The following is a 27,572-nucleotide window of genomic DNA, read 5'->3' as shown; positions in this document are numbered from 1 at the left end:
GCTTGTGGAAAATACAAAACTATAGAAAAGAAGGGACATTCCATAGCTTGTGGAAAATACAAAACTATAGAAAAGAAGGGATATTCCATAGCTTGAGAAAAATACAAAACTATAGAAAAGAAGGGATATTCCATGGCTTGTGGAAAATACAAAACTATAGAAAAGAAGGGACAATCCATGGCTTGTGGAAAATACAAAACTATAGAAAAGAAGGGACATTCCATAGCTTGTGGAAAATACAAAACTATAGAAAAGAAGGGACATTCCATGGCTTGTGGAAAATACCAAACTAGAGAAAAGAAGGGACATTCCACAGCTTGTGGAAAATACAAAACTATAGAAAAGAAGGGACAATCCATGGCTTGTGGAAAATACCAAACTATAGAAAAGAAGGGACATTCCATGGCTTGTGGAAAATACCAAACTAGAGAAAAGAAGGGACATTCCACAGCTTGTGGAAAATACAAAACTATAGAAAAGAAGGGACAATCCATAGCTTGTGGAAAATTCCAAACTATAGAAAAGAAGGGACATTCCATAGCTTGTGGAAAATACAAAACTATAGAAAAGAAGGGACAATCCATGGCTTGTGGAAAATACAAAACTATAGAAAAGAAGGGACATTCCATAGCTTGTGGAAAATACAAAACTATAGAAAAGAAGGGACAATCCATGGCTTGTGGAAAATACCAAACTATAGAAAAGAAGGGACAATCCATAGCTTGTGGAAAATTCCAAACTATAGAAAAGAAGGGACATTCCATAGCTTGTGGAAAATACAAAACTATAGAAAAGAAGGGACATTCCATAGCTTGTGGAAAATACAAAGCTATAGAAAAGAAGGGACATTCCATAGCTTGTGGAAAATACAAAACTATAGAAAACAAGGGACAATCCATGGCTTGTGGAAAATACAAAACTATAGAAAAGAAGGGACATTCCATAGCTTGTGGAAAATACAAAGCTATAGAAAAGAAGGGACATTCGATAGCTTGTGGAAAATACCAAACTATAGAAAATAAGGGACATTCCATAGCTTGTGGAAAATACCAAACTATAGAAAAGAAGGGACATTCCATCGCTTGTGGAAAATACCAAACTATAGAAAAGAAGGGACATTCCATAGCTTGTGGAAAATACAAAACTATAGAAAAGAAGGGACAATCCATGGCTTGTGGAAAATACAAAACTATAGAAAAGAAGGGACAATCCATGGCTTGTGGAAAATACCAAACTATAGAAAAGAAGGGACAATCCATAGCTTGTGGAAAATTCCAAACTATAGAAAAGAAGGGACATTCCATAGCTTGTGGAAAATACAAAACTATAGAAAAGAAGGGACATTCCATAGCTTGTGGAAAATACAAAGCTATAGAAAAGAAGGGACATTCCATAGCTTGTGGAAAATACAAAACTATAGAAAACAAGGGACAATCCATGGCTTGTGGAAAATACAAAACTATAGAAAAGAAGGGACATTCCATAGCTTGTGGAAAATACAAAACTATAGAAAAGAAGGGACATTCCATGGCTTGTGGAAAATACAAAGCTATAGAAAAGAAGGGACATTCGATAGCTTGTGGAAAATACCAAACTATAGAAAATAAGGGACATTCCATAGCTTGTGGAAAATACCAAACTATAGAAAAGAAGGGACATTCCATCGCTTGTGGAAAATACCAAACTATAGAAAAGAAGGGACATTCCATAGCTTGTGGAAAATACAAAACTATAGAAAAGAAGGGACAATCCATGGCTTGTGGAAAATACAAAACTATAGAAAAGAAGGGACAATCCATAGCTTGTGGAAAATACCAAACTATAGAAAATAAGGGACAATCCATGGCTTGTGGAAAATTCCAAACTATAGAAAAGAAGGGACATTCCACAGCTTGTGGAAAATACAAAACTATAGAAAACAAGGGACAATCCATGGCTTGTGGAAAATTCCAAACTATAGAAAAGAAGGGACATTCCACAGCTTGTGGAAAATACAAAACTATAGAAAAGAAGGGACATTCCATAGCTTGTGGAAAATACAAAGCTATAGAAAAGAAGGGACATTCCATAGCTTGTGGAAAATACCAAACTATAGAAAAGAAGGGACATTCCATAGCTTGTGGAAAATACAAAGCTATAGAAAAGAAGGGACATTCCATAGCTTGTGGAAAATACCAAACTATAGAAAATAAGGGACATTCCATAGCTTGTGGAAAATACCAAACTATAGAAAAGAAGGGACATTCCATAGCTTGTGGAAAATACCAAACTATAGAAAAGAAGGGACAATCCATGGCTTGTGGAAAATACCAAACTATAGAAAAGAAGGGACAATCCATGGCTTGTGGAAAATACCAAACTATAGAAAAGAAGGGACATTCCATAGCTTGTGGAAAATACAAAGCTATAGAAAAGAAGGGACATTCCATAGCTTGTGGAAAATACCAAACTATAGAAAAGAAGGGACATTCCATAGCTTGTGGAAAATACAAAGCTATAGAAAAGAAGGGACATTCCATAGCTTGTGGAAAATACAAAACTATAGAAAAGAAGGGACATTCCATAGCTTGTGGAAAATACCAAACTATAGAAAAGAAGGGACATTCCATAGCTTGTGGAAAATACCAAACTATAGAAAAGAAGGGACAATCCATGGCTTGTGGAAAATACCAAACTATAGAAAATAAGGGACATTCCATAGCTTGTGGAAAATACCAAACTATAGAAAAGAAGGGACAATCCATGGCTTGTGGAAAATACCAAACTATAGAAAAGAAGGGATAATCCATGGCTTGTGGAAAATACCAAACTATATAAAATAAGGGACATTCCATAGCTTGTGGAAAATACCAAACTATAGAAAAGAAGGGACATTCCATAGCTTGTGGAAAATACCAAACTATAGAAAAGAAGGGACAATCCATGGCTTGTGGAAAATACCAAACTATAGAAAATAAGGGACATTCCATGGCTTGTGGAAAATACCAAACTATAGAAAAGAAGGGACATTCCATAGCTTGTGGAAAATACCAAACTATAGAAAATAAGGGACATTCCATGGCTTGTGGAAAATACCAAACTATAGAAAAGAAGGGACAATCCATGGCTTGTGGAAAATTCCAAACTATAGAAAAGAAGGGACATTCCATAGCTTCTGGAAAATACAAAACTGTAGAAAAGAAGGGACAATCCATGGCTTGTGGAAAATACAAAACTATAGAAAAGAAGGGACATTCCATAGCTTGTGGAAAATTCCAAACTATAGAAAAGAAGGGACATTCCATAGCTTGTGGAAAATACAAAACTATAGAAAAGAAGGGACATTCCATAGCTTGTGGAAAATACCAAACTATAGAAAAGAAGGGACATTCCATAGCTTGTGGAAAATACCAAACTATAGAAAAGAAGGGACATTCCATAGCTTGTGGAAAATACCAAACTATAGAAAAGAAGGGACATTCCATAGCTTGTGGAAAATATCAAACTATAGAAAAGAAGGGACATTCCATAGCTTGTGGAAAATACCAAACTATAGAAAATAAGGGACATTCCATAGCTTGTGGAAAATACCAAACTATAGAAAATAAGGGACATTCCATAGCTTGTGGAAAATACCAAAATAGAAAATAAGGGACATTCCATAGCTTGTGGAAAATACCAAAATAGAAAATAAGGGACATTCCATAGCTTGTGGAAAATACCAAACTAAAGAAAAGAAGGGACATTCCATAGCTTGTGGAAAATACCAAACTATAGAAAAGAAGGGACATTCCATAGCTTGTGGAAAATACCAAACTATAGAAAAGAAGGGACATACCATAGCTTGTGGAAAATACCAAACTATAGAAAAGAAGGGACATTCCATAGCTTGTGGAAAATACCAAACTATAGAAAAGAAGGGACATTCCATAGCTTGTGGAAAATACCAAACTATAGAAAATAAGGGACATTCCATAGCTTGCGGAAAATACCAAACTATAGAAAAGAAGGGACATTCCATAGCTTGTGGAAAATACCAAACTATAGAAAAGAAGGGACATTCCATAGCTTGTGGAAAATACCAAACTAAAGAAAATAAGGGACATTCCATAGCTTGTGGAAAATACCAAAATAGAAAATAAGGGACATTCCATAGCTTGTGGAAAATACCAAAATAGAAAATAAGGGACATTCCATAGCTTGTGGAAAATACCAAACTAAAGAAAAGAAGGGACATTCCACAGCTTGTGGAAAATACCAAACTATAGAAAAGAAGGGACATTCCATAGCTTGTGGAAAATACAAAAAAGGGACATTCCATAGCTTGCGGAAAATACCAAACTATAGAAAAGAAGGGACATTCCATAGCTTGTGGAAAATACCAAACTATAGAAAAGAAGCGACATTCCATAGCTTGTGGAAAATACAAAACTATAGAAAAGAAGGGACATTCCATAGCTTGTTGAAAATACCAAACTAAAGAAAAGAAGGGACATTCCACAGCTTGTGGAAAATACCAAACTATAGAAAAGAAGCGACATTCCATAGCTTGTGGAAAATACAAAACTATAGAAAAGAAGGGACATTCCATAGCTTGTGGAAAATACCAAACTATAGAAAAGAAGTGACATTCCATAGCTTGTGGAAAATACAAAACTATAGAAAAGAAGGGACATTCCATAGCTTGTGGAAAATACCAAACTAAAGAAAAGAAGGGACATTCCACAGCTTGTGGAAAATACCAAACTATAGAAAAGAAGGGACATTCCATAGCTTGTGGAAAATACAAAAAAGGGACATTCCATAGCTTGCGGAAAATACCAAACTATAGAAAAGAAGGGACATTCCATAGCTTGTGGAAAATACCAAACTATAGAAAAGAAGCGACATTCCATAGCTTGTGGAAAATACAAAACTATAGAAAAGAAGGGACATTCCATAGCTTGTTGAAAATACCAAACTAAAGAAAAGAAGTGACATTCCATAGCTTGTGGAAAATACCAAACTATAGAAAAGAAGGGACATTCCATAGCTTGTGGAAAATACCAAACTATAGAAAAGAAGGGACATTCCATAACTTGTGGAAAATACCAAACTATAGAAAAGAAGGGACAATCCATGGCTTGTGGAAAATTCCAAACTATAGAAAAGAAGGGACATTCCACAGCTTGTGGAAAATACAAAACTATAGAAAAGAAGGGACAATCCATAGCTTGTGGAAAATACCAAACTATAGAAAATAAGGGATATTCCATAGCTTGTGGAAAATACCAAACTATAGAAAAGAAGGGATATTCCATAGCTTGTGGAAAATACAAAACTATAGAAAAGAAGGGACATTCCATAGCTTGTGGAAAATACAAAACTATAGAAAACAAGGGACATTCCATGGCTTGTGGAAAATACCAAACTATAGAAAAGAAGGGAAATTCCATAGCTTGTGGAAAATACCAAAATAGAAAATAAGGGACATTCCATAGCTTGTGGAAAATACCAAAATAGAAAATAAGGGACATTCCATAGCTTGTGGAAAATACCAAACTATAGAAAAGAAGGGACATTCCACAGCTTGTGGAAAATACAAAACTATAGAAAACAAGGGACATTCCATGGCTTGTGGAAAATACAAAACTATAGAAAACAAGGGACATTCCATGGCTTGTGGAAAATACCAAACTATAGAAAAGAAGGGAAATTCCATAGCTTGTGGAAAATACCAAAATAGAAAATAAGGGACATTCCATAGCTTGTTGAAAATACAAAACTATAGAAAAGAAGGGACATTCCACAGCTTGTGGAAAATACAAAACTATAGAAAAGAAGGGACATTCCATAGCTTGTTGAAAATACAAAACTATAGAAAAGAAGGGACATTCCACAGCTTGTGGAAAATACAAAACTATAGAAAAGAAGGGACAATCCATAACTTGTGGAAAATACCAAACTATAGAAAATAAGGGACATTCCATAGCTTGTGGAAAATACCAAGCTATAGAAAATAAGGGATATTCCATAGCTTGTGGAAAATACCAAACTATAGAAAAGAAGGGATATTCCATAGCTTGTGGAAAATACAAAACTATAGAAAAGAAGGGACATTCCATAGCTTGTGGAAAATACAAAACTATAGAAAACAGGGACATTCCATGGCTTGTGGAAAATACCAAACTATAGAAAAGAAGGGAAATTCCATAGCTTGTGGAAAATACCAAAATAGAAAATAAGGGACATTCCATAGCTTGTGGAAAATACCAAACTATAGAAAAGAAGGGAAATTCCATAGCTTGTGGAAAATACCAAAATAGAAAATAAGGGACATTCCATAGCTTGTGGAAAATACCAAAATAGAAAATAAGGGACATTCCATAGCTTGTGGAAAATACCAAACTATAGAAAAGAAGGGACATTCCACAGCTTGTGGAAAATACAAAACTATAGAAAACAAGGGACATTCCATGGCTTGTGGAAAATACAAAACTATAGAAAACAAGGGACATTCCATGGCTTGTGGAAAATACCAAACTATAGAAAAGAAGGGAAATTCCATAGCTTGTGGAAAATACCAAAATAGAAAATAAGGGACATTCCATAGCTTGTGGAAAATACCAAAATAGAAAATAAGGGACATTCCATAGCTTGTTGAAAATACAAAACTATAGAAAAGAAGGGACATTCCACAGCTTGTGGAAAATACCAAACTATAGAAAAGAAGGGACATTCCACAGCTTGTGGAAAATACCAAACTATAGAAAAGAAGGGACATTCCATAGCTTGTGGAAAATACAAAACTATAGAAAACAAGGGACATTCCATGGCTTGTGGAAAATACCAAACTATAGAAAAGAAGGGAAATTCCATAGCTTGTGGAAAATACCAAAATAGAAAATAAGGGACATTCCATAGCTTGTGGAAAATACCAAACTATAGAAAAGAAGGGACATTCCACAGCTTGTGGAAAATACCAAACTATAGAAAAGAAGGGACATTCCATAGCTTGTGGAAAATACCAAACTATAGAAAAGAAGGGATATTCCATAGCTTGTGGAAAATACCAAACTATAGAAAAGAAGGGACATTCCATAGCTTGTGGAAAATACAAAACTATAGAAAACTAGAACGGGCACTCGGTAGAGCGCATACCTTCGCCGCAGCTACTGTTCTGTACTTGGTAAAAATACGATTTTGACCTTTTCGTGACCTTGACCTTGACCTTTGACCCGATTGCTCCCAAAATCTAACCAAATGTGTCCCGTATAATAACCAATCATCCCACCAAATTTCATGCAATTCGGTTGAATACTTTTTGAGTTATGCGAATAACATACACACACACACACAGACATACAAATAAATACACAGCGATCAAAACATAACCTTCCGCTTTTGCGAAGGTAACAAGGGACATTCCATGGCTTGTGGAAAATACAAAACTATAGAAAAGAAGGGACATTCCATGGCTTGTGGAAAATACAAAACTATAGAAAAGAAGGGATATTCCATAGCTTGTGGAAAATACCAAACCATAGAAAAGAAGGGACATTCCATGGCTTGTGGAAAATACAAAACTATAGAAAACAAGGGACATTCCACAGCTTGTGGAAAATACAAAACTATAGAAAACAAGGGACATTCCATGGCTTGTGGAAAATACAAAACTATAGAAAACAAGGGACATTCCATGGCTTGTGGAAAATACCAAACTATAGAAAAGAAGGGAAATTCCATAGCTTGTGGAAAATACCAAAATAGAAAATAAGGGACATTCCATAGCTTGTGGAAAATACAAAACTATAGAAAACAAGGGACATTCCACAGCTTGTGGAAAATACAAAACTATAGAAAACAAGGGACATTCCATGGCTTGTGGAAAATACAAAACTATAGAAAACAAGGGACATTCCATGGCTTGTGGAAAATACCAAACTATAGAAAAGAAGGGAAATTCCATAGCTTGTGGAAAATACCAAAATAGAAAATAAGGGACATTCCATAGCTTGTGGAAAATACCAAAATAGAAAATAAGGGACATTCCATAGCTTGTGGAAAATACCAAACTATAGAAAAGAAGGGACATTCCATGGCTTGTGGAAAATACCAAACTATAGAAAAGAAGGGAAATTCCATAGCTTGTGGAAAATACCAAAATAGAAAATAAGGGACATTCCATAGCTTGTGGAAAATACCAAACTATAGAAAAGAAGGGATATTCCATAGCTTGTGGAAAATACCAAACTATAGAAAATAAGGGATATTCCATAGCTTGTGAAAAATACAAAACTATAGAAAATAAGGGATATTCCATAGCTTGTGGAAAATACAAAACTATAGAAAATAAGGGACATTCCATAGCTTGTGGAAAATACCAAACTATAGAAAATAAGGGACATTCCATAGCTTGTGGAAAATACCAAACTATAGAAAATAAGGGACATTCCATAGCTTGTGGAAAATACAAAACTATAGAAAATAAGGGACATTCCATAGCTTGTGGAAAATACCAAACTATAGAAAATAAGGGACATTCCACAGCTTGTGGAAAATACAAAACTATAGAAAACAAGGGACATTCCATGGCTTGTGGAAAATACAAAACTATAGAAAACAAGGGACATTCCATGGCTTGTGGAAAATACCAAACTATAGAAAATAAGGGACATTCCATAGCTTGTGGAAAATACCAAACTATAGAAAATAAGGGACATTCCACAGCTTGTGGAAAATACAAAACTATAGAAAACAAGGGACATTCCATGGCTTGTGGAAAATACAAAACTATAGAAAATAAGGGACATTCCATAGCTTGTGGAAAATACAAAACTATAGAAAATAAGGGACATTCCATAGCTTGTGGAAAATACCAAACTATAGAAAACAAGGGACATTCCACAGCTTGTGGAAAATACAAAACTATAGAAAACAAGGGACATTCCATGGCTTGTGGAAAATACAAAACTATAGAAAACAAGGGACATTCCATGGCTTGTGGAAAATACAAAACTATAGAAAAGAAGGGACATTCCATAGCTTGTGGAAAATACAAAACTATAGAAAAGAAGGGATATTCCATAGCTTGTGGAAAATACCAAACGATAGAAAAGAAGGGAAATTCCATAGCTTGTGGAAAATACCAAACTATAGAAAAGAAGGGACATTCCACAGCTTGTGGAAAATACCAAACTATAGAAAAGAAGGGACATTCCATGGCTTGTGGAAAATACCAAACTATAGAAAAGAAGGGAAATTCCATAGCTTGTGGAAAATACCAAAATAGAAAATAAGGGACATTCCATAGCTTGTGGAAAATACCAAACTATAGAAAATAAGGGACATTCCATAGCTTGTGGAAAATACAAAACTATAGAAAATAAGGGATATTCCATAGCTTGTGGAAAATACCAAACCATAGAAAAGAAGGGATATTCCATAGCTTGTGGAAAATACCAAACGATAGAAAATAAGGGACATTCCATAGCTTGTGGAAAATACCAAACTATAGAAAATAAGGGACATTCCATAGCTTGTGGAAAATACCAAACTATAGAAAATAAGGGACATTCCATAGCTTGTGGAAAATACCAAACTATAGAAAAGAAGGGATATTCCATAGCTTGTGGAAAATACCAAACTATAGAAAATAAGGGACATTCCATAGCTTGTGAAAAATACAAAACTATAGAAAAGAAGGGACATTCCATAGCTTGTGGAAAATACCAAACTATAGAAAAGAAGGGATATTCCATAGCTTGTGGAAAATACAAAACTATAGAAAAGAAGGGACATTCCATGGCTTGTGGAAAATACCAAACTATAGAAAAGAAGGGATATTCCATAGCTTGTGGAAAATACCAAACTATAGAAAAGAAGGGACATTCCATAGCTTGTGGAAAATACCAAACTATAGAAAAGAAGGGATATTCCATAGCTTGTGGAAAATACCAAACTATAGAAAAGAAGCGACATTCCATAGCTTGTGGAAAATACCAAACGATAGAAAAGAAGGGACATTCCACAGCTTGTGGAAAATACCAAACGATAGAAAAGAAGGGACATTCCATAGCTTGCGGAAAATACCAAACTTTCGAAAAGAAGGGACATTCCATAGCTTGTGGAAAATACCAAACTATAGAAAAGAAGGGACATTCCATAGCTTGTGGAAAATACCAAACTATAGAAAAGAAGGGGCATTCAAAAAAATCTTGTGTGCATGCTGGACTACCCTTGTGTTCTTCGGAGGAACCAAGTAATGCTCTAGAAAAGTTCATATAAAGGGGCGGCAATTTGATTCCGACAGCTGCATAAAGAAGTAATGTATTTTCAATGCAGTTACAGTCTCTTGGTTTCAAAGGGACCACTTGATTCATCCAGCTGCATGAAAAAATTTGCAATCCAGTTGCAGAAAGTGCCTACAATGCCTATAGTAATTAATAAATAAGATAATTGATTATAAGAATATATAACAATTAATAATAATAATATAATTAATAATATCATTTGTTGCCTATAATGTGCACACACATCGTGCTTGTCCAATGCTTGTCCTGAAGAATACATCGCACCCAGCATGTGTGCAGTTGGTTGATACATAGTAGATACTTTATTAATTTTTTAAAACAAATTATTCACACACATGCACAATGCACATTATTATCTTATGTGTTTTCGTTTTCAAGGTATACAGAAAACTTTACGTACTGATGTGTTTTAACCGAAATATGTAGAGTGCCCATTGCCAACGATAAAAAGTTGAACTTACGGAACATTTTTCTGATCAACCATGAAGGACAGACGACCCGGCAACCGCTTTTATACATGTTGCAAACAAGCTCCTCCATGCAATTCATCGTGCACAAATCACCTTGTTCACCTGAACAAGGACAAAAGAAGATGTTATACAAAATGGATCATTTGAACATGACGTTTATTCTGAGCTTTTCACTCAAGTTTCACAACTCTCAGAAAGCCTCCTCTACCTTCCTGCCAAACACCATGAATGTCTCCCTTATTTCCTCTCCACCACCACTGTATGACAATTTATATGTGGATAATCAAGTTTGTGATGGCCTTGTTCCATCAGGAAAATGCAAGTAACACAAAAGTAATTGTCAGGCTGGCAAGTGTGGGATCACCCAAACGTTTTCCTTCCATGACGGAGTGCCATCTTTCAAGAGAGATGTTCCAACAGGTGCCATTTGGAGAAGTGACAGGAAAGCTCAGAGGAAGCAAAATCACCTTGACTTAGTGTTGACTTATTTCCTGCCTTGACTCTAAACTGGCAACCTGGTGATTTACGGACAGGCTGTTGGCTCAAACAGTGCACTGTGCTTGGGATGAAGGTAAACATGGCTTTCCCATATGCTAGCATTTCCTTGTGGATGTTGAAGGCTCTTAAAGTAACACCATTCCGAATATTGATTAGTGCACAACATAAGAAAACTATGACGCACTCGGTAAAGAGCACACCTCCGCCAGGCTGACCAGTTTAGGTTTTGTATACCACTGATGGGTCAGATCTGGATTCGGACCTGAACCAAAATCTAATCGGCTTGTTCTTGACGTCTAACCAACTCATCCACCAAGTTTTGTCAAAATGCATCCAGAACCCTTTGAAATATCATGCTTTATATCATTTTCGGCCCCCCACCCCAATGGTGAAGAATCACTTAGAAAATAAAAGAATTCTCGTGTCTGGATCCGGATTCGAATCTTCACCCAAATCGAATCAATTCATCCTTGTCACACGCCCAACCTGCCCACCAAGTTTTGTCCGAATCCGTCCACAACTTTTTGAGATGTGCTATATATCGTTTTTTGCCCGAATACAATACAATGATTCTTCAACACACCAGATGAGCTGTGACAAATGGTGAGTCATCCACCCTCAGCTCTGCTCCAGCCAATCTGAGACAGAGATAGTGGTGCCTGAGTCAACCAATGGGTGTTCGGATAATAATTAAGTCATGACTGAACAACCAATCAGTGTCGATCTCACATAGACATGTTCATATAAGTACACTCTTTCACTTCCTTCTTTAACTTATTGTGAATTACCTTGAAGAATACAGCACAAAAAGCGTCCGTTATTCTTATTATGTCGTGCTTGTTTTATTGCATTTTAAAGTTCTGTAGTACCAATCATCTGTTCATAATATCTTTTTTCTTTATTAGACTTTCTACAGATCTAAATGAACACTTGTTTTACTCTGCGCATGTTGCGCATCACGTGCAGCGAATTTCACCTCCCTGCGCCTTGTATTTATTGTTATTTAAAAAACGCTTCTGTACACCGCCCTTGATGCTCGGTTTGCAAGCCACCGCCTACAGTTCCAATAGAAGAGACATAATTGCTCTTTCATGGAAATTGTTTTTCGAGTTTTTTTTATCCTCAAAAAATAGACCGTAGTGAGCACACGTTCATGTTAAAAGATTGGTCTTTAAAACCTATCCTTATGAAGGGGATGGACATATGTACAAACACACAAACTGACATTGTGTTTTATATGATAGATGAAAAGTGCTTTGTAAGAAAACGACTTGATTGATTTCATCATAAATTTGCTTAAATCTCATTTAAAAGAGAAAGCCCATATTTCAAAAACCAAGAATGATTCCGTCTTATCGTCAAACCTTTCACTTTGCATTTCTGTATGAAAAAGCTGCACAATGAAGCAAGAAGTGAAAAAAGTTATTTCTCATTACCATGTTATCCTCAGTTGGCTGTTTGGCCATCTCTGAAGTCATGTATGTGATTTTGGATCAAGGATGGACTATGGAAATCTTGTGATGATTTCAAAACTTTAAATTACTGCTGCAGACAGTTTAAAACAATCAAAACAAGTCTGGAAATAGTGATGGCACTCACAGTTTTTGGAATGTTCACGAGATAAGAAGTAAACTGCAAGAGATGGAGTGTGGAATAAACACTGAAGAACAGCGCTGATGTAGCTGTTGTTTGTCTCCTTCATCGCCTGACCTAGTCCAGCTCCGTATCCGATATTTTCCGGCCACTGGAGTTGTAGCTCGTGTTCAGGAGAAGACATCGTCCCTGGAACTTCGAACAGACCCTGCCAATGTGCATGGCAAATGAAAACACCACACTCAAACAACATAAGAATTCTACTTTCCACTCTAATGTGGTGATGCACAAACAAACGCAACAAGGTCATGTGCTTTGGATTGGATCTTTTATGTTATACTGGGATAATAATATGCCAAATGGTGCAGTGCTGATGGTATATAGAGGAATATACAAGGTTAGACAAGGAACTTTGGCACAGGAGGTCATTTGGCCAACATTCCTGGGCTACACCAACATCAGATGCCAACACCCATCCACATACAACCTGCAAATATCCATGTACCCCAATGCATACAGATACCTATCTACTCAAAATTTAAACTTATCTACTCTTTCTGCTGACACTACCTTTCTAGGGAAACCATTCCATGCATTAACTAGAGAGTTCATAGAACACGATACCCCACGCAGTGTTCAGGTCTATACAGTTTGATCCCGACATTTGTGGAGGATATGTTCCTGGAAAATACCGCAAATGTCAAATCCGTGAATGTGGAGACACTGTTTCAATGGGAAAAGGGGGGATAAATAGGTTCTTGGCAGTTCGTGATTAATAAGGGAAAATCAAAAATCCCGTGAAAAACCGAGAATACACCCACAAAAAAAACAAGAATACGTGAGGCACAGGGCTGTGGATGTCAGAGTATGTCAGAAAAACCGTGAATATGCCCGCAAAAAAACAAGAATACGCGAAGCACAGGGCTGTGAATGTCAGAGCAGATCAGAAAAGTCGTGAATACACTTGCAAAAAAACTCGCAATACACCCACGAAAAGAATGTCAAACCGTGTGGTTACGCATGTACAGTGGCTTTATACGTGACGCATGGAAGATGCTTTTAGAACTGTGACGTGTACAGCTGGTGGGAAATGGTTTATGTCTAGCTGGAAGTTGTTTTATGCGTGACGCACAGAAGATGCTTTTAGAAATGTCATATGTGCAGCTTGTGGGAGATGGGTTTTTTTGCGCCCATGAAAAGCCACGAATACGTGGGGAACAGGGCTGCATATGAAGAAGCATGTCTTATTTTATCAACTGTGAATACACGGGGTCCCACGAATGTTTGAACCGCGGATGTTGGGGTCCGACTGTATTTCAATTTTAATAAAATAATGATTTTAAAGATAGTCAAAAAATGACAGGAGTTTAGTTTTATACATCACCTTATACACTGTAATAAGACGACGTTAGGTTGCACTTTTGGAGTTTGGAGGCTTTATTTGATACCCTCTCACATGCCACACCCTCTCATGCTGTACAGGATGGGCCATTCGGGTGACACCGTCACAATTTCGGTCTTCGAGGCCGGCCGATAGGCACAGAGTGACCAGAAGGGACGAGGTTCTCCTGACCACGTGGCCCTTGACTTGGTTTGTCCGCACAATGCGGGCGCTTCCAGGATGAACTTTAGCCGGGGAGCGTTTGGGTGCCCCGGTGTGATACTGCCGCCCACGCGCATAACAACTTGTGAGTGCACGTGGGTCCCGGCGGTCCCACTGGCCTAGCGCTACCATGTTTAGACAGCGAACTCCGTCCCCGGGCACCGGCACCTACTCCCGGAAGTTTGAGAGATCAGCAGTGCCGGGCACGGTAGGACACCCGCGGAGCCCCGGCGGACCGGGGACGCGCGAGCCTACGCGTTAGCGTGCTACGGCGGAATCAACGGCTTCGGCCACGGCCGGGCCGATATTCGGCCCGGTCGCCCGGAAATGAACTGGTTCGACGCCCGCGCTAGAGAGGTCGCGGGCGACTGAGATGTATTAACAAATAATTAATTAATTTGAGACGTCCGATTTCTAGTGTTTGGAAATTTGGAAGAGCTTGACCCTAGCCTTTCCCTTGCGAGGGCAAGGAGGAACTTAACACTTGACCCTTAAGCTTAGTTTGAAGTACACCCTGCCAGCGCTCCCGGTGGGACGGCAGGGCAACCAGAAGGGATGAGGTTCTCCTGACCACGTGGCCCTCGATCTGGGAAGCGAGAGGCGTTCCATTAGTGGACGCGCCCCTCACGCCCGACTTTTGGGCGGCCCCGGCAGGCCGTTTGTTTTGACGTTCCGTGACAGGCCCCGCACCCCCACCTCCGGGCCGACCGGGCGACCGGAATGAATCCCGGTGTCCCGATCCGAACCTTCAGAGCGGGCCGGCTGGGGAGTGCCAAGCACCCCGTACCTGCACTTTCCGTCCCTGCGGTCCCAAATACCGGAACCACCCGAATACCACTTTATTCGACAAAATGAGGTGCGGCCTACAGCCTTAGAAAACCAACCCTAAATAAGTCAATACCTCCAACGAGAGGGTGGTGGGAGGGTGATGGCAGGGTGATGGGAGGGTTATGGGAGGGTGATGGCAGGGTGATGGGAGGGTGATGGCAGGGTGATGGGGGAGGGTGATGGGGCAGGGTGATGGGGCAGGGTGATGGGAGGGTGATGGGAGGGTGATGGGAGGGTGCAATAATCCGGTGCAATAATCGAAAACCGATTCAAAATGGCCCCTCGCTACGATTTTCCACGATCACATTTTATTTTCACCACTTCAAATCGACCGAATTTCACCAAATAAGATACCACATTCGATGCACTGATGTCATTTTTACAGCAAAAGTGAAAACAGATTTTAATTTGGAAATAAAACGAAAGCGTGCACAATGGACCCATTCGTGCCGCGTGACGTGGTGACGTCATCGCGCTTTCATCTTAAAAGACATTTGATATAAGTTAATATTTTGATATAAGCCTTAGAAAACCAACCCTATAGAAGTCAATACCTCCAACGACAATTCCCAATTTTGAACCCCTGTAAATATGTTGCTAAGAAACAAAATCAAACAAAATATTTACAGGATATATGTACATATTTCAAGTTTTTGTGGTAAATATTTTTTTATTGAATTCAGAAGTGTACAAAATTAGTGATGAATTTCGACGTTATTTCCATAATTTTCAAGCAGTGGGTGCATCCTTTTGCAATACTCCAAGACCATTTTCTGTCGCATTCCGACAAATAATTTCTCCAAAAGCTGCTTTAATCCACTCTTGCAGATCTTGAATATTCACTGGTTGAGTTGCGTAAACCTTGCCTTTACGAAAGCCCCACAAGAAGAAATCGCACGTGCTCACTGGGAGTCTCCAGGTCCACAAATGGCTCAACAAGACTTTTCATGACTGGTGGATGGGTCAAGGTTCGCCCAATATGCGCTGACCCCCTCGATTGCCAGACATCACCCTGTGCATTCACTTACAGTTTACTCAGCCATCGTGGTAATATTAGTTGTGAAAGATGGGTGAATGCTGAAGGCACGTCCTTAGCTGAGGTCATCAGATCACCAAGGTCAACACGACAACAGGGTGAGAGGACCCTGTTGTACCTGATTATCCCAACTGACGTCCGTCTGCAGTTGCTTAACAACCCATTGGGCCGCAGAGCTATCCGTGGCCTTGTGGCCTCAGGTCCGGAGGACAGGGAGCAAATCCGAGGAACCTCATTGTGGTCACCCCCAAACCCTGGTGCCTCATAAGTCTGCACATCGGATTTTTATGTGAAAAAAAAAAAAAAATTTTTTCACATAAAACGGCTTTTTTTGCGCGCAAAAAAATTATTTTGCTATTTTTGGAGAAAAAAAATATTTCGCCCTTTTTCGGGAAAAATAAAATAAAATGCCCTTTTTGGTCGAAAATGTCTGTCAACGCTAAAAAAAATTAGGGAATTTTTCGAAATTTTTAACTGCGATCGAAATTTTTAACTGCGATCTAAATTTTTAGCTGCGATCGATCTCAAAAACAAAACGTTGCGTCCACTTGCGTGCGTTGCGTCCCCAGCGTGTACATTAGTGAGGCGGTGTACTACAGTGAGAGAGTGTACACAAAGTGTGAACAAGTCTCCTATCAAGATGAGTGCTGCTCTTCATGACAAGTGGCTGAAGGAATTCAACGCTGGCGGCGATGGGGCCACCTTCAAGTACGTGTCGAGTGACACGGCTTTCTGTCGAGCTTGTGAAAAGACTTTCCGGGCGAAGCAGAAGTCTGAGCTGGCCCAACATGTCCGAGGAGACCGCCACAAGAGCAACTTGGCCTTGAAGAAGAAGAGGACGGTCACGCAAGCCACCATGGAGGACTTTGGTGGCGGAAAGAGGCACAAGTGCGACGTCGTGGCTCAGGAGCTGTGCCAGGCCATGCTGGCCGCTGGCATCCCATGGTCGAAATTGGAAAACCCTGCCCTCCGGTCGTTCCTGGAGAAGCACATCACTCTCCAGATCCCCGATGAAAGCTGGATTAGAAAGCACTACCTCGACAAGTGCTACGATGAGGCCTTGGCGGGGATCCGTGCAGACCTCAGACAGCAGCCCATCTGGCTGTCCGTCGACGAGACGACCGATTCGGCAGGTCGATATGTGGCCAACATCATCGCGGGACGCTTGTCCAAGGAGGGGTACTTTCGTCCCCCACCTCGTCCAGTGCATGTTTCTGGAGAAGACCAACTCCGGGGAGATCGTGCGCGCAGTCAATGACACGCTGCGCTATCTTTGGCCTGATTTCAAGCCGGAGTGCCTCAAGGTCCTCGTCAGCGACGCCGCGGCCTATATGATCAAGGCCGGCCATGCCCTGAAGAAACTCTTCCCGGACTTGCTGCATGTGACTTGCGTTGCCCACGCGCTCCACCGTGTCTGCGAGACAGTCCGAGAAATGTTCAAGGACGTCAACGACCTGATTGCCACGACGAAGAAGGTGTTCGTCAAAGCCCCGTCACGTGTTGTCCTTTGGAAGGAGCAGCAGCCCAATCTTTATCTCCCCCACCCCCCCCCCCCCCCCCCCGGAGCCCATTCTGACTCGGTGGGGGACGTGGATCGACGCCGCGGTGTTTTACGCCGAGCACTTCGAGGCCGTCAAGGACATTGTGGACCAGCTGAACGATGACGACGCGATGGCAATCCAGAGTGCCAAGGACCTATTCGGAAAGGCGGACATCAAGCTCAGTTTGGTCTTCTTAAATGCCCACGTGTCGTTCATCCCGAAGATCCTTAAGCAGCTGGAGGAGGCCGGCATGGAGCTGGCCAAGGCCTTCCAGCTCCTTGATCAGGCCAAGGAGGAGCTCGAAAAGATCCGAGGCTGCCGTAAGGAGATCTTGCTCACCAAGTTCAAGGCGGTGCTGCAGCGAAATCCCGACATTGGTGTGCTGAGGACAGTGGCTTTGATCCTGGATGGAGATCAGCACGGATCTGAGGTTGGTGTGCCGGCTGGAGTCAAGCTTGCCGACATCCCCCTCTTGAGGTACTGCCCCATCGTCAGCGTCGACGTGGAAAGGTCCTTCTCCGTCTACAGAAACGTCCTCACCGACCGCCGACACCGCCTCACCAAGGAGAACATTACCAAGATAATGATTTCAAACACCTACTTTAACCGTTCCTAAAAGGGTCTTGTCAATTTCTTCTATTCCTCTACTTATCAAACAATGCGGTTGCAATAAAGGTACCTGAACGTCATTTTTTACCTGTTTACTAGCCCAGAGTGCTTAATGTTGTGCAGGAAAAAGCTTACCATTTTTTGTTCTTTTTTTGACTGATTTCTGAAAAATTTGGTAATAATAAAAAATGAATAAAACGGGGGGAAAAAATATTTCGGGATTTTTTCACATAAAAAAAAAAAAATTCCGCTTTTCAAAACATAAAAGGCCTATTTTCTTAACATAAAAATCCGTAGTCTACAGTGAGTCATAACAGTATGTATGTGGTATGTATGTATGTATGTATGTATGTATGTATGTATCGAGTATGTATGTATGTATGTGTGTATTAAGTATGTATTTATGTGTGTATTAGGTATGTATGTATGTGTGCCTATGTGTGTGTATGTTTGTATGTATGTGTGCATGTATGTACATCTGAAAATCATAGAAAGAAAACAGGGCTCGGCCAATGTTCACCAAATTTTGCATCCATGTTGGTTGTATCCAGGGTCAGGTCATGGGTACAAAAATACCCCCCCCCCCCTTCCCACTCCCTTCCCAATGCTCCTGAAGGGAGTGGGTGTTTCTTGTTTATTAAAAACTGGAGCAATGCAACTGTGCCGCCAATATGCCTCTGCATAGTCCCACAATGGGTATATGCCCTCGTTCATGCTTTCAAGCTAATATGGCTGCCACACCACGTGACATATGACCTTAAAATGTACACTCTGCATATGTATGGCTCGGGGATCACGTATGTGAAGTTTTGTGTTGATCGGATAAGGTTCGTTTTTCTATCCAAGATGGCTGCCAAACCACATGACCGACGGTGTCATCATTTTCAAACTGTATGCAACAATGGTGTTAGATGAGGGCGATGACATTTGTAAAATTTCGCATCGATAGGGTAAGCCATTTCAATGATGTAATTATTTAATATTTTCCTTCAAGCCAATATGGCTGCCACACCATGTGACGAATTATGTTTTTGTGATAATCTTTTAATTGCCATGCCAAGTCAATGACACACGTAAAGTTTCGAGTCAATCGATTTGGTAGTTTTAGAGATGTTTTTTTGAAGTTTTAGGTTAAATCCAATATGGCTACCAAACCATGTGACCTATGATGTCATCAATTTAATATTTCAATACAGTGGGGTCATAGATCACATGCATGCAATTTCAGATTTTTAGGACAAGGAATTTGATTAAAATATTTTTGGCTGGTACACCACTTCACCTATGATATCATCATTGAAGGTGATGATTTTGTACTGGTGAACAGGTGATTTTTATATCATTATATCATCATCGTACTGGTGAACAGGTGATTTTTTTTTGATTTTTTTTTTTTTAGCTGAACAGTTTCCTTATAGTCTTATAAACAAGAACCATGCTATTAGAGGTCATAGAAGTACCCCTAATTATTGTTATCTTTACACGCAATTTACAAGAAATATTGAAGGAACTGCGCTCCAACGCGAATCGAAAGAATTGACGCGACCAAAGACGGAATTCGTCCGAGTTGCTTTAATGAAACAAAACAGCTCAGGTATTCTGACAAGCCCGTTTTTCGGGCAACAATATATATACACATTTATGTCGGGAAGTTTGCCCGGCAAAAGCTATACCGGGCATGCCCGGGTATCAAGGGCGAGCCTTGGAAAGGCGAGTCTGGACCTGCCCGGGCGTGTTTGGCTGCGGCCTGGCAAGTCGAGGCTGGGCATGCCCGGGCGCTCTGGGCGAGCACTGGAAAGGCGATAGCGGGCATGCCCGGACGCTCTGGGCGAGCCCTGGAAAGGCGATAGCGGGCATGCCCGGACGCTCTGGGCGAGCCCTGGAAAGGCGATAGCGGGCATGCCCGGACGCTCTGGGCGAGCCCTGGAAAGGCGATAGCGGGCATGCCCGGACGCTCTGGGCGAGCCCTGGAAAGGCGAGAGCGGGCATGCCCGGGAAAGACGAGACCGGGCGTGCCCGGGAGGTTCGGGCGTGCCCGGGAACAGTGAGTCCGGGCATGCCCGGGAAAGGCGCGTCTGGCCGTGTTCTGGCCGGTGCAAGGCGATTATGTACATCCAGCGGTAACCGCTACACACGCCCCTCCAGAATCGACCTGCACCGGCAGGGTCAATTTAAGGGGGGTCCGGATGACCCGGCCGAAGCGACCCCTGGAGGGTCGTGGGGAGGGGTCTGACGTGGTGGTGGGTGGTCAAGCGGGGGGAACTGTGGACGGGGGGCGGCCTCGCCGCGGAGGAAGGGCCAACCGTGGTGGTCGGTCGACGTCCATGTGCGCCGGTTTGAGGCGGTCCACAGAAATCCGGTCCGGCCGGCCGCCGAAGTCGACGATGAAAGACTTGTCGCCCCGTCGCAGGACCCGGAAGGGCCCATCGTACGGCGGCCGGAGTGGCCCCCGGTGCGCGTCATGACGCACAAAGACGTACTCCGCTGTGCGAAGCGCCGGGGGGACGTAGGACTGGGGGCCACCGTGGCGGGACGTCGGCACGGGGGCAAATCGTCGGGCGGCCTCCTGGAGGTCCGAGCGCTGGCGAGCGGCGGACCAGGGACTGGTAGCGTCAGGCACGAATTCGCCCGGGACGTGGAGTGGCTGGCCGTAGACGAGCTCGGCGGCGGACGCCTGGAGGTCTTCCTTGGGGGCCGTGCGAAGGCCCAAAAGGACCCACGGCAGCCGGTCGGCCCAACCGTCGTCCTGAAGGCCGGCCATGAGTGCGGCCTTCATGGAGCGGTGAAACCGCTCGCACAACCCATTGGCTTGGGGGTGGTAGGCCGTGGTGCGGTGCAGCGTGACCCCCAACGAACGGGCGACCGCGCCCCAAAGCTCAGACGTGAACTGTGGGCCGCGGTCGGACGAGATGTCCGCTGGTGCGCCGAAGCGCGCGACCCAGGTGGCGATGAACGCCTGCGCCACGTCGGCGGTGGTGGTGGAGGTGAGGGGCACGGCCTCCGGCCACCTGGTGGTCCTGTCCACCATGGTGAGCAGGTGGGTGAACCCCCGCGAGGGGGGCAGGGGACCCACCAGGTCCACGTGGACGTGGTCGAAACGCCGTTCAGGCACGGCGAAAGGTGCCAGCGGGGCCTGGGTGTGGCGGTGGACCTTGGCTCGCTGGCAGGCCGTGCAGGCGTTGGCCCAGTCGCGGATGTTTCGTCGAAGGCCGTGCCAGACGAAACGCGCCGACACCAGCTTCTGAGAAGCTTTCCGGCCCGGGTGAGAAAGGCCGTGGATGGAGGCGAAGATGCGGCGCTGCCAGGAAACGGGCACGATGGGGCGAGGCTGGCCCTGGGAGACGTCGCAGAGCAGGACGGTGCCCGCGAAGGGGATGTCGGCCAGGCGGAGGCCCGTGTCCGCCACGCGGAGTGCCTGCACCGAGGCGTCGGTGGTCTGGTCGGCCGCCATGAGCGTGAAGTCCACGCCGAGGTGGACCGCGTTCGCGCTGGCCCGCGAAAGGCAGTCGGCCACGGCGTTGTCTTTGCCGGCGACGTGCTGGATGTCCGTGGTGAACTCCGACACGGCGGAGAGGTGGCGCTGCTGGCGGGCCGACCACGGCTCCGTGACCTTAGCCATTGCGTAGACCAACGGCTTGTGGTCGACGAAAGCCGTGAATGGGCGGCCCTCCAGGAGGTGTCAGAAATGGCGAACGGCCAGGAATAGCCCGAGCAGCTCGCGGTCGAACGTGCTGTAGTTTAACTCGTTCGGCCGGAGTTGCCGGCTGAAAAAAGCGAGTGGCTGCCAAACCCCGTCCACCCATTGCTCATGGACGGCGCCCACCGCGTAGTTGGAGGCGTCCGTAGTGAGGGCGATGGGCGCGTTGAGCAGCGGGTGAGCCAGCAGCGTTGCGTCGGCGAGGGCCCGTTTGGCACTGGCGAAGGCCGCGTCCATGGCCGCGGACCAAACAATGTCATGCTTGGCCGGCTTGCCCCGGAGGGCCTCGTAAAGGGGCCGCATGAGCTGAGCAGCGCGGGGCACGAATCGGTGATAAAAATTCACCATGCCGAGGAACTCTTGGAGGGCCTTGATGGAACGGGGACGCGGGAACGTGGTGATGGCCTCGACCTTGGTCGGCAGCGGCACGGCCCCGGTCTTGGTGATGCGGTGGCCCAAAAAGTCAACGGTCGTCGCGCCGAAGTGGCATTTGACCGGGTTGACAATTAAGCCGTGCTCGCTGAGGCGACCGAACAGTGTTCGGAGGTGGAGGAGGTGCTCGGCGCGGGACGTGCTGGCGACAAGGATGTCGTCCAGATAGACGAAAAGAAACGGCAGGTCGCGCAGCACGCCGTCCATCAAGCGCTGGAACGCCTGGGCCGCGTTCTTGAGGCCAAACGGCATCCGCAAAAATTCGAACAGGCCGAACGGCGTGATGACGGCCGTCTTCGGGACGTCGGCCGCCCGGACAGGTACCTGGTGGTAGCCCCGTATCAGGTCAATTTTCGAAAAGATGACCCGTCCCGCCAAACGGGCGGAAAAGTCCTGAATATGCGGGATCGGGTACCTGTCGGGGGTGGTAGCGTCATTGAGACGGCGGTAGTCGCCACACGGGCGCCATCCACCCCCCGGCTTTGGCACGATGTGCAGTGGCGAGGCCCACGCACTATCGGAGCGCCGCACGATGCCGAGGTGCTCCAACGCGTCGAATTCGGCCTTTGCCACGGCGAGCTTGGCTGGGTCGAGGCGGCGGGCCCTGGCGTAGACCGGCGGGCCCGTAGTGGGTATGTGGTGCTCGATCCCGTGCCGCACCGCGACGGCCGAAAACGTCGGCCGCGTGAGGGCCGGGAATTCCACGAGCAGGCGAGCGAACTCGTTCGTTGCCGGGAGGGCGCACGCCAGTTCGGTCGGCGCGGAGCTGCTCATTGTGCACGCCAGGGAGCTGAAGGTCTCGGCGTGGACAAGGCGACGCCGTTTGACGTCGACCAGCAGCCCGTGCGCGCAGAGGAAGTCGGCGCCCAGCAAAGCCACGGGGACGCTGGCGGTAACAAAAGTCCATTGAAAGCGCTGGCTGCCGAAGCAGAGGGTGACGACGCGTGGGCCGAAAGTGCGTATGGCCGAGCCATTAGCAGCGACCAAAGAGGGGCCGCAAACTGCGTCCAGCCTGTCCTGCTCGGAGGCAGGTATGACGCTCAGTTGGGCGCCGGTGTCGCACAGGAAACGCCGTCCAGACGCTTTGTCCCGAATAAACAGCAAGTTGCCCGAGTGGCCGGCGCTCATGGCTGGGAATGAACGCCGGCCCGGCCGTTTCCCGACCTGCCGAAAGTGCACGGGGGCCGGCACGTCCGAGCCTTGTGTCCGAACCTGGCGTGGTAATAACACCACGCCCGGTCAGGTGGAGGCCCCGGCCGTCGTGTCGGAAGCGGGCGGTGCGGCGTGGCGGCCGCCAGTTGCACCGGCAGTTCGGCCTCCAACCGCGCAGGGCGCTCGGGCGTCGTGGGCGTCGTCTCGGACGGCGGCGGGCTCCAGGTAACCGCGCCGATGTGCTGGCCCGCCGAGGAGATCTTATCGGCTTCCCTGGCGAGGGCGCGGGAATCCGTGATCAACGTGCCAGCCAGGGCGAGGCGTACCGGGTTAGGCAGCTGACGGAGGAACAGCTCCCGGAACAGGAATGCCGGAGAGTGCTCGCCGAGCAACGAGAGCATATAGTCCATGCGCTCGGACGGGCGCGTGTCGCCGAGCTCGGGCAGGTCAAGCAGGCGCCGTGCGCGTGCTGCCGGTGAGAGGGCGAAAGCACCGAGGAGGAGCGTCTTCAGCGCGTCGTATTTGTCAGCAGCCGGCGGGTGCTGGAGGAGGCTCAAGGCGCGGGCCGTGGTGGCGGACCCGAGCGCCGCCACAACATGATGGAAGCGGGTGTCGTCCGCGGTGATGCCTCGCAGGGCGAACTGGGAGTCCGCCTGGGCGAACCAAACAGCCGCGTGAGCCTCCCAGAAGGTAGGCAGTTTAAGCGTCACTGCCGTATCCATGTCGGTAGGTCACCAATGAAGGAACTGCGCTCCAACGCGAGTCGAAAGAATTGACGCGACCAAAGACGGAATTCGTCCGAGTTGCTTTATTGAAACAAAACAGCTCAGGTATTCTGACAAGCCCGTTTTTCGGGCAACAATATATATACACATTTATGTCGGGAAGTTTGCCCGGCAAAAGCTATACCGGGCATGCCCGGGTATCAAGGGCGAGCCTTGGAAAGGCGAGTCTGGACCTGCCCGGGCGTGTTTGGCTGCGGCCTGGCAAGTCGAGGCTGGGTGTGCCCGGGCGCTCTGGGCGAGCACTGGAAAGGCGATAGCGGGCATGCCCGGACGCTCTGGGCGAGCCCTGGAAAGGCGATAGCGGGCATGCCCGGACGCTCTGGGCGAGCCCTGGAAAGGCGATAGCGGGCATGCCCGGACGCTCTGGGCGAGCCCTGGAAAGGCGAGAGCGGGCATGCCCGGGAAAGACGAGACCGGGCGTGCCCGGGAGGTTCGGGCGTGCCCGGGAACAGTGAGTCCGGGCATGCCCGGGAAAGGCGCGTCTGGCCGTGTTCTGGCCGGTGCAAGGCGATTATGTACATCCAGCGGTAACCGCTACAATATAATATTTTGCATGAAATTTGTTATAACTTTAAATTTGCATCATTCTTTTGGGCTGAAATTTGGACAGGATATTCAGAATATCACTTCGTTTAAAATGATGAAGGCTTTTGTTTATAGGAGTAGCCATTGTGGATTTATTGAAGGACAACCAAGTTTTATTTGGTAATTGGCATAATTAGCTAATTAGTGAACATTTGACATAATTTCACAAAATCCTCTCATCAGGTAGTAGAGTAACACATGTATAATACATGTACCAAGTTTTGTGTGAAAAGAATGATAGGTGACATAGAAGATAGAAGTAGAAATGTGTTCTTTGTTTTTCCTTGTTTTTTATTGACGGTCTAATTTATGCAAATTATATGCATGTAATATGACAAAGAAGCGTTGAAACTGGTCTGAGTTAAAGCCAAGATTATATCTTTCAAGAAAAACTGAAAACTAGATATTAACTTGACTTTGTTTTTGTGTAAAGGCCTCTCAAAGGTACCTATGTAGTTTTCTCAATTTTTCACCAGTACTACACCCTTAAGATGCTTTTGTTCCCCATTTGGAGTACTTGACAATGTGCCAAGTTTCAAATTTTTCCATTGAGCGGTTTCCGAGAAATAATTTTTAATTATTTGCGATTAATCCAAGATAGCTACCACACCACGTGACCTATGACGTCACAATTATCATAAAAGCATTCTGCATGGGTGTCACTCCTACCCTGAAAGTTTTGTCTCAATCGAACATATGGTTGCTGATAAAAACGAGGTTTAGCCGTACGGACGGACGGACAGACGTACATACAGAAGGACGGAAGAACACTCTGAATGCTCAAATGGAGAAGACGTTCATAAACTCGATAATGGTAATGGGGCTGGAAGGTATGTTGGTAATAAGCACCAACCAATTGTATGACCATGCATTGTGGCCATTCGGGGTCAGGATGCATGTGTTTTGAATGACCATGTGCTTCAGCCTTTGGGTTGAGGTGCATGGGTAATGGGTATGCTAATGGGACAGCCTTGATAGACGGTGTGGCTTGGCCATGGGGTCAAGGTGCACGTCCAAGGCTGTTTAAATGTTTGATTTTTTACCTTTTTTATTATAAACAAGCGTTACGCCGAGGTCCCCCGTCGGGGAAGTGATGTGAGTTGACAAAGTGGAACACGCAGAAAACATGCTATGATATGATATTTCGCTCACAAGGGTCAGACAAACATGGAGGCGGCCATCTTGGATTTTGACGTGGCGACCCAATTTTCAATAGCGTTCTTCCTTATGCCTAGATGCACCCACACACCAGAAGGTACTTCGCTTATTTTTCAAGATATTTCGCTCACAAGGTTCAGACATATATATGGTGGCGGCCGTCCTGGATTTTGACGTGGCGACCCACTTTACAATAGCGTTCTTCCTTATGCCGAGATACACCCACACACCAAATTAGAAGTTGGTACTTCGCTTATCTTTCAAGATATTCTTCTCACAAGATTCAGACATACATGGCGGCAGCCATCTTGGATTTGGACGTGGCGACCCAATTTTAAACAGCGTTCTTCCGTGTGCATAGATACACCCACACACCAGATTAGAAGTTGGTACTTCGCTTATTTTTCAAGATATTTCGCTCACAAGGGTCAGACATATATATGGTGGCGGCCATCTTGGATTTTGACGTGGCGACCCAATTTTCAATAGCGTTCTTCCTTATGCCGAGATACACCCACATACCAAATTAGAAGTTGGTACTTCGCTTATTTTTCAAGATATTCATCTCACAAGTGTCGGACATACATCGTGGCGGCCATCTTGGATTTTGACGTGGCGACCCACTTTTCAATAGCGTTCTTCCTTATGCCGAGATACACCCAAACACCAGATTAGAAGTTGGTACTTCGCTTATTTTTCAAGATATTCATCTCACAAGGTTCAGACATACATGGCGGTGGCCATCTTGGATTTTGACGTGGCGACCCAATTTTCAATAGCCTTCTTCCTTATGCCTAGATACACCCACACACCAGATTAGAAGTTGGTACTTCCCTTATTTTTCAAGATATGCAGGTTACAAGGTTCAGACATACATGGCATCAGACATATACATGGCGGCGGCCATCTTGGATTTTGACGTGGCGACCCAATTTTAAACAGCGTTCTTCCTTGTGCCTAGATACACCCACACACCAGATTAGAAGTTGGTACTTCGCTTATTTTTCGAGATATTTCGCTCACAAGGTTCAGACATATATATGGTGGCGGCCATCTTGAATTTTGACGTGGCAACCCAACTTTCAATAGCGTTCTTCCGTATGGCGAGATACACCCACACACCAAATTAGAAGTTGGTACTTCGCTTATTTGTCAAGATATTCATCTCACAAGGTTCGGACATACATGGCGGCGGCCATCTTGGATTTTGACATGGCGACCCAATTTTCAATAACGTTCTTCCTTCTGCCTTGATACACCCACACACCAGATTAGAAGTTGGTACTTCGCTTATTTTTCAAGATATTCATCTCA

At 44.7% G+C, this 27,572-nt stretch overlaps 1 protein-coding gene across 1 annotated transcript in view; it reads right to left on the bottom strand.

The window, feature by feature from the left end:
* LOC137430614 (uncharacterized) overlaps window positions 1-27,572 on the bottom strand; it is a 130,716-nt gene that overhangs the window by 101,227 nt on the left and 1,917 nt on the right. Inside the window, exons 2-3 of the mRNA XM_078782715.1 lie at window positions 12,839-13,040; window positions 10,733-10,843 (exon numbers count right to left, since the gene is read on the bottom strand). Coding sequence (XP_078638841.1) covers window positions 10,733-10,843; window positions 12,839-13,016 — 289 coding nt within the window. The 5' untranslated portion in view covers window positions 13,017-13,040. The remainder of the gene's footprint in view (window positions 1-10,732; window positions 10,844-12,838; window positions 13,041-27,572) is intronic.

Source organism: Myxine glutinosa, chromosome 7 (genome assembly GCF_964187855.1).
Source record: "Myxine glutinosa chromosome 7, kmMyxGlut1.1, whole genome shotgun sequence".
In the NCBI taxonomy this organism is placed as follows: Eukaryota; Metazoa; Chordata; class Myxini; order Myxiniformes; family Myxinidae; genus Myxine; species Myxine glutinosa.
Note: the sequence above shows the minus strand (reverse complement) of the source record. Positions and strands in the feature narration are given on the sequence as shown.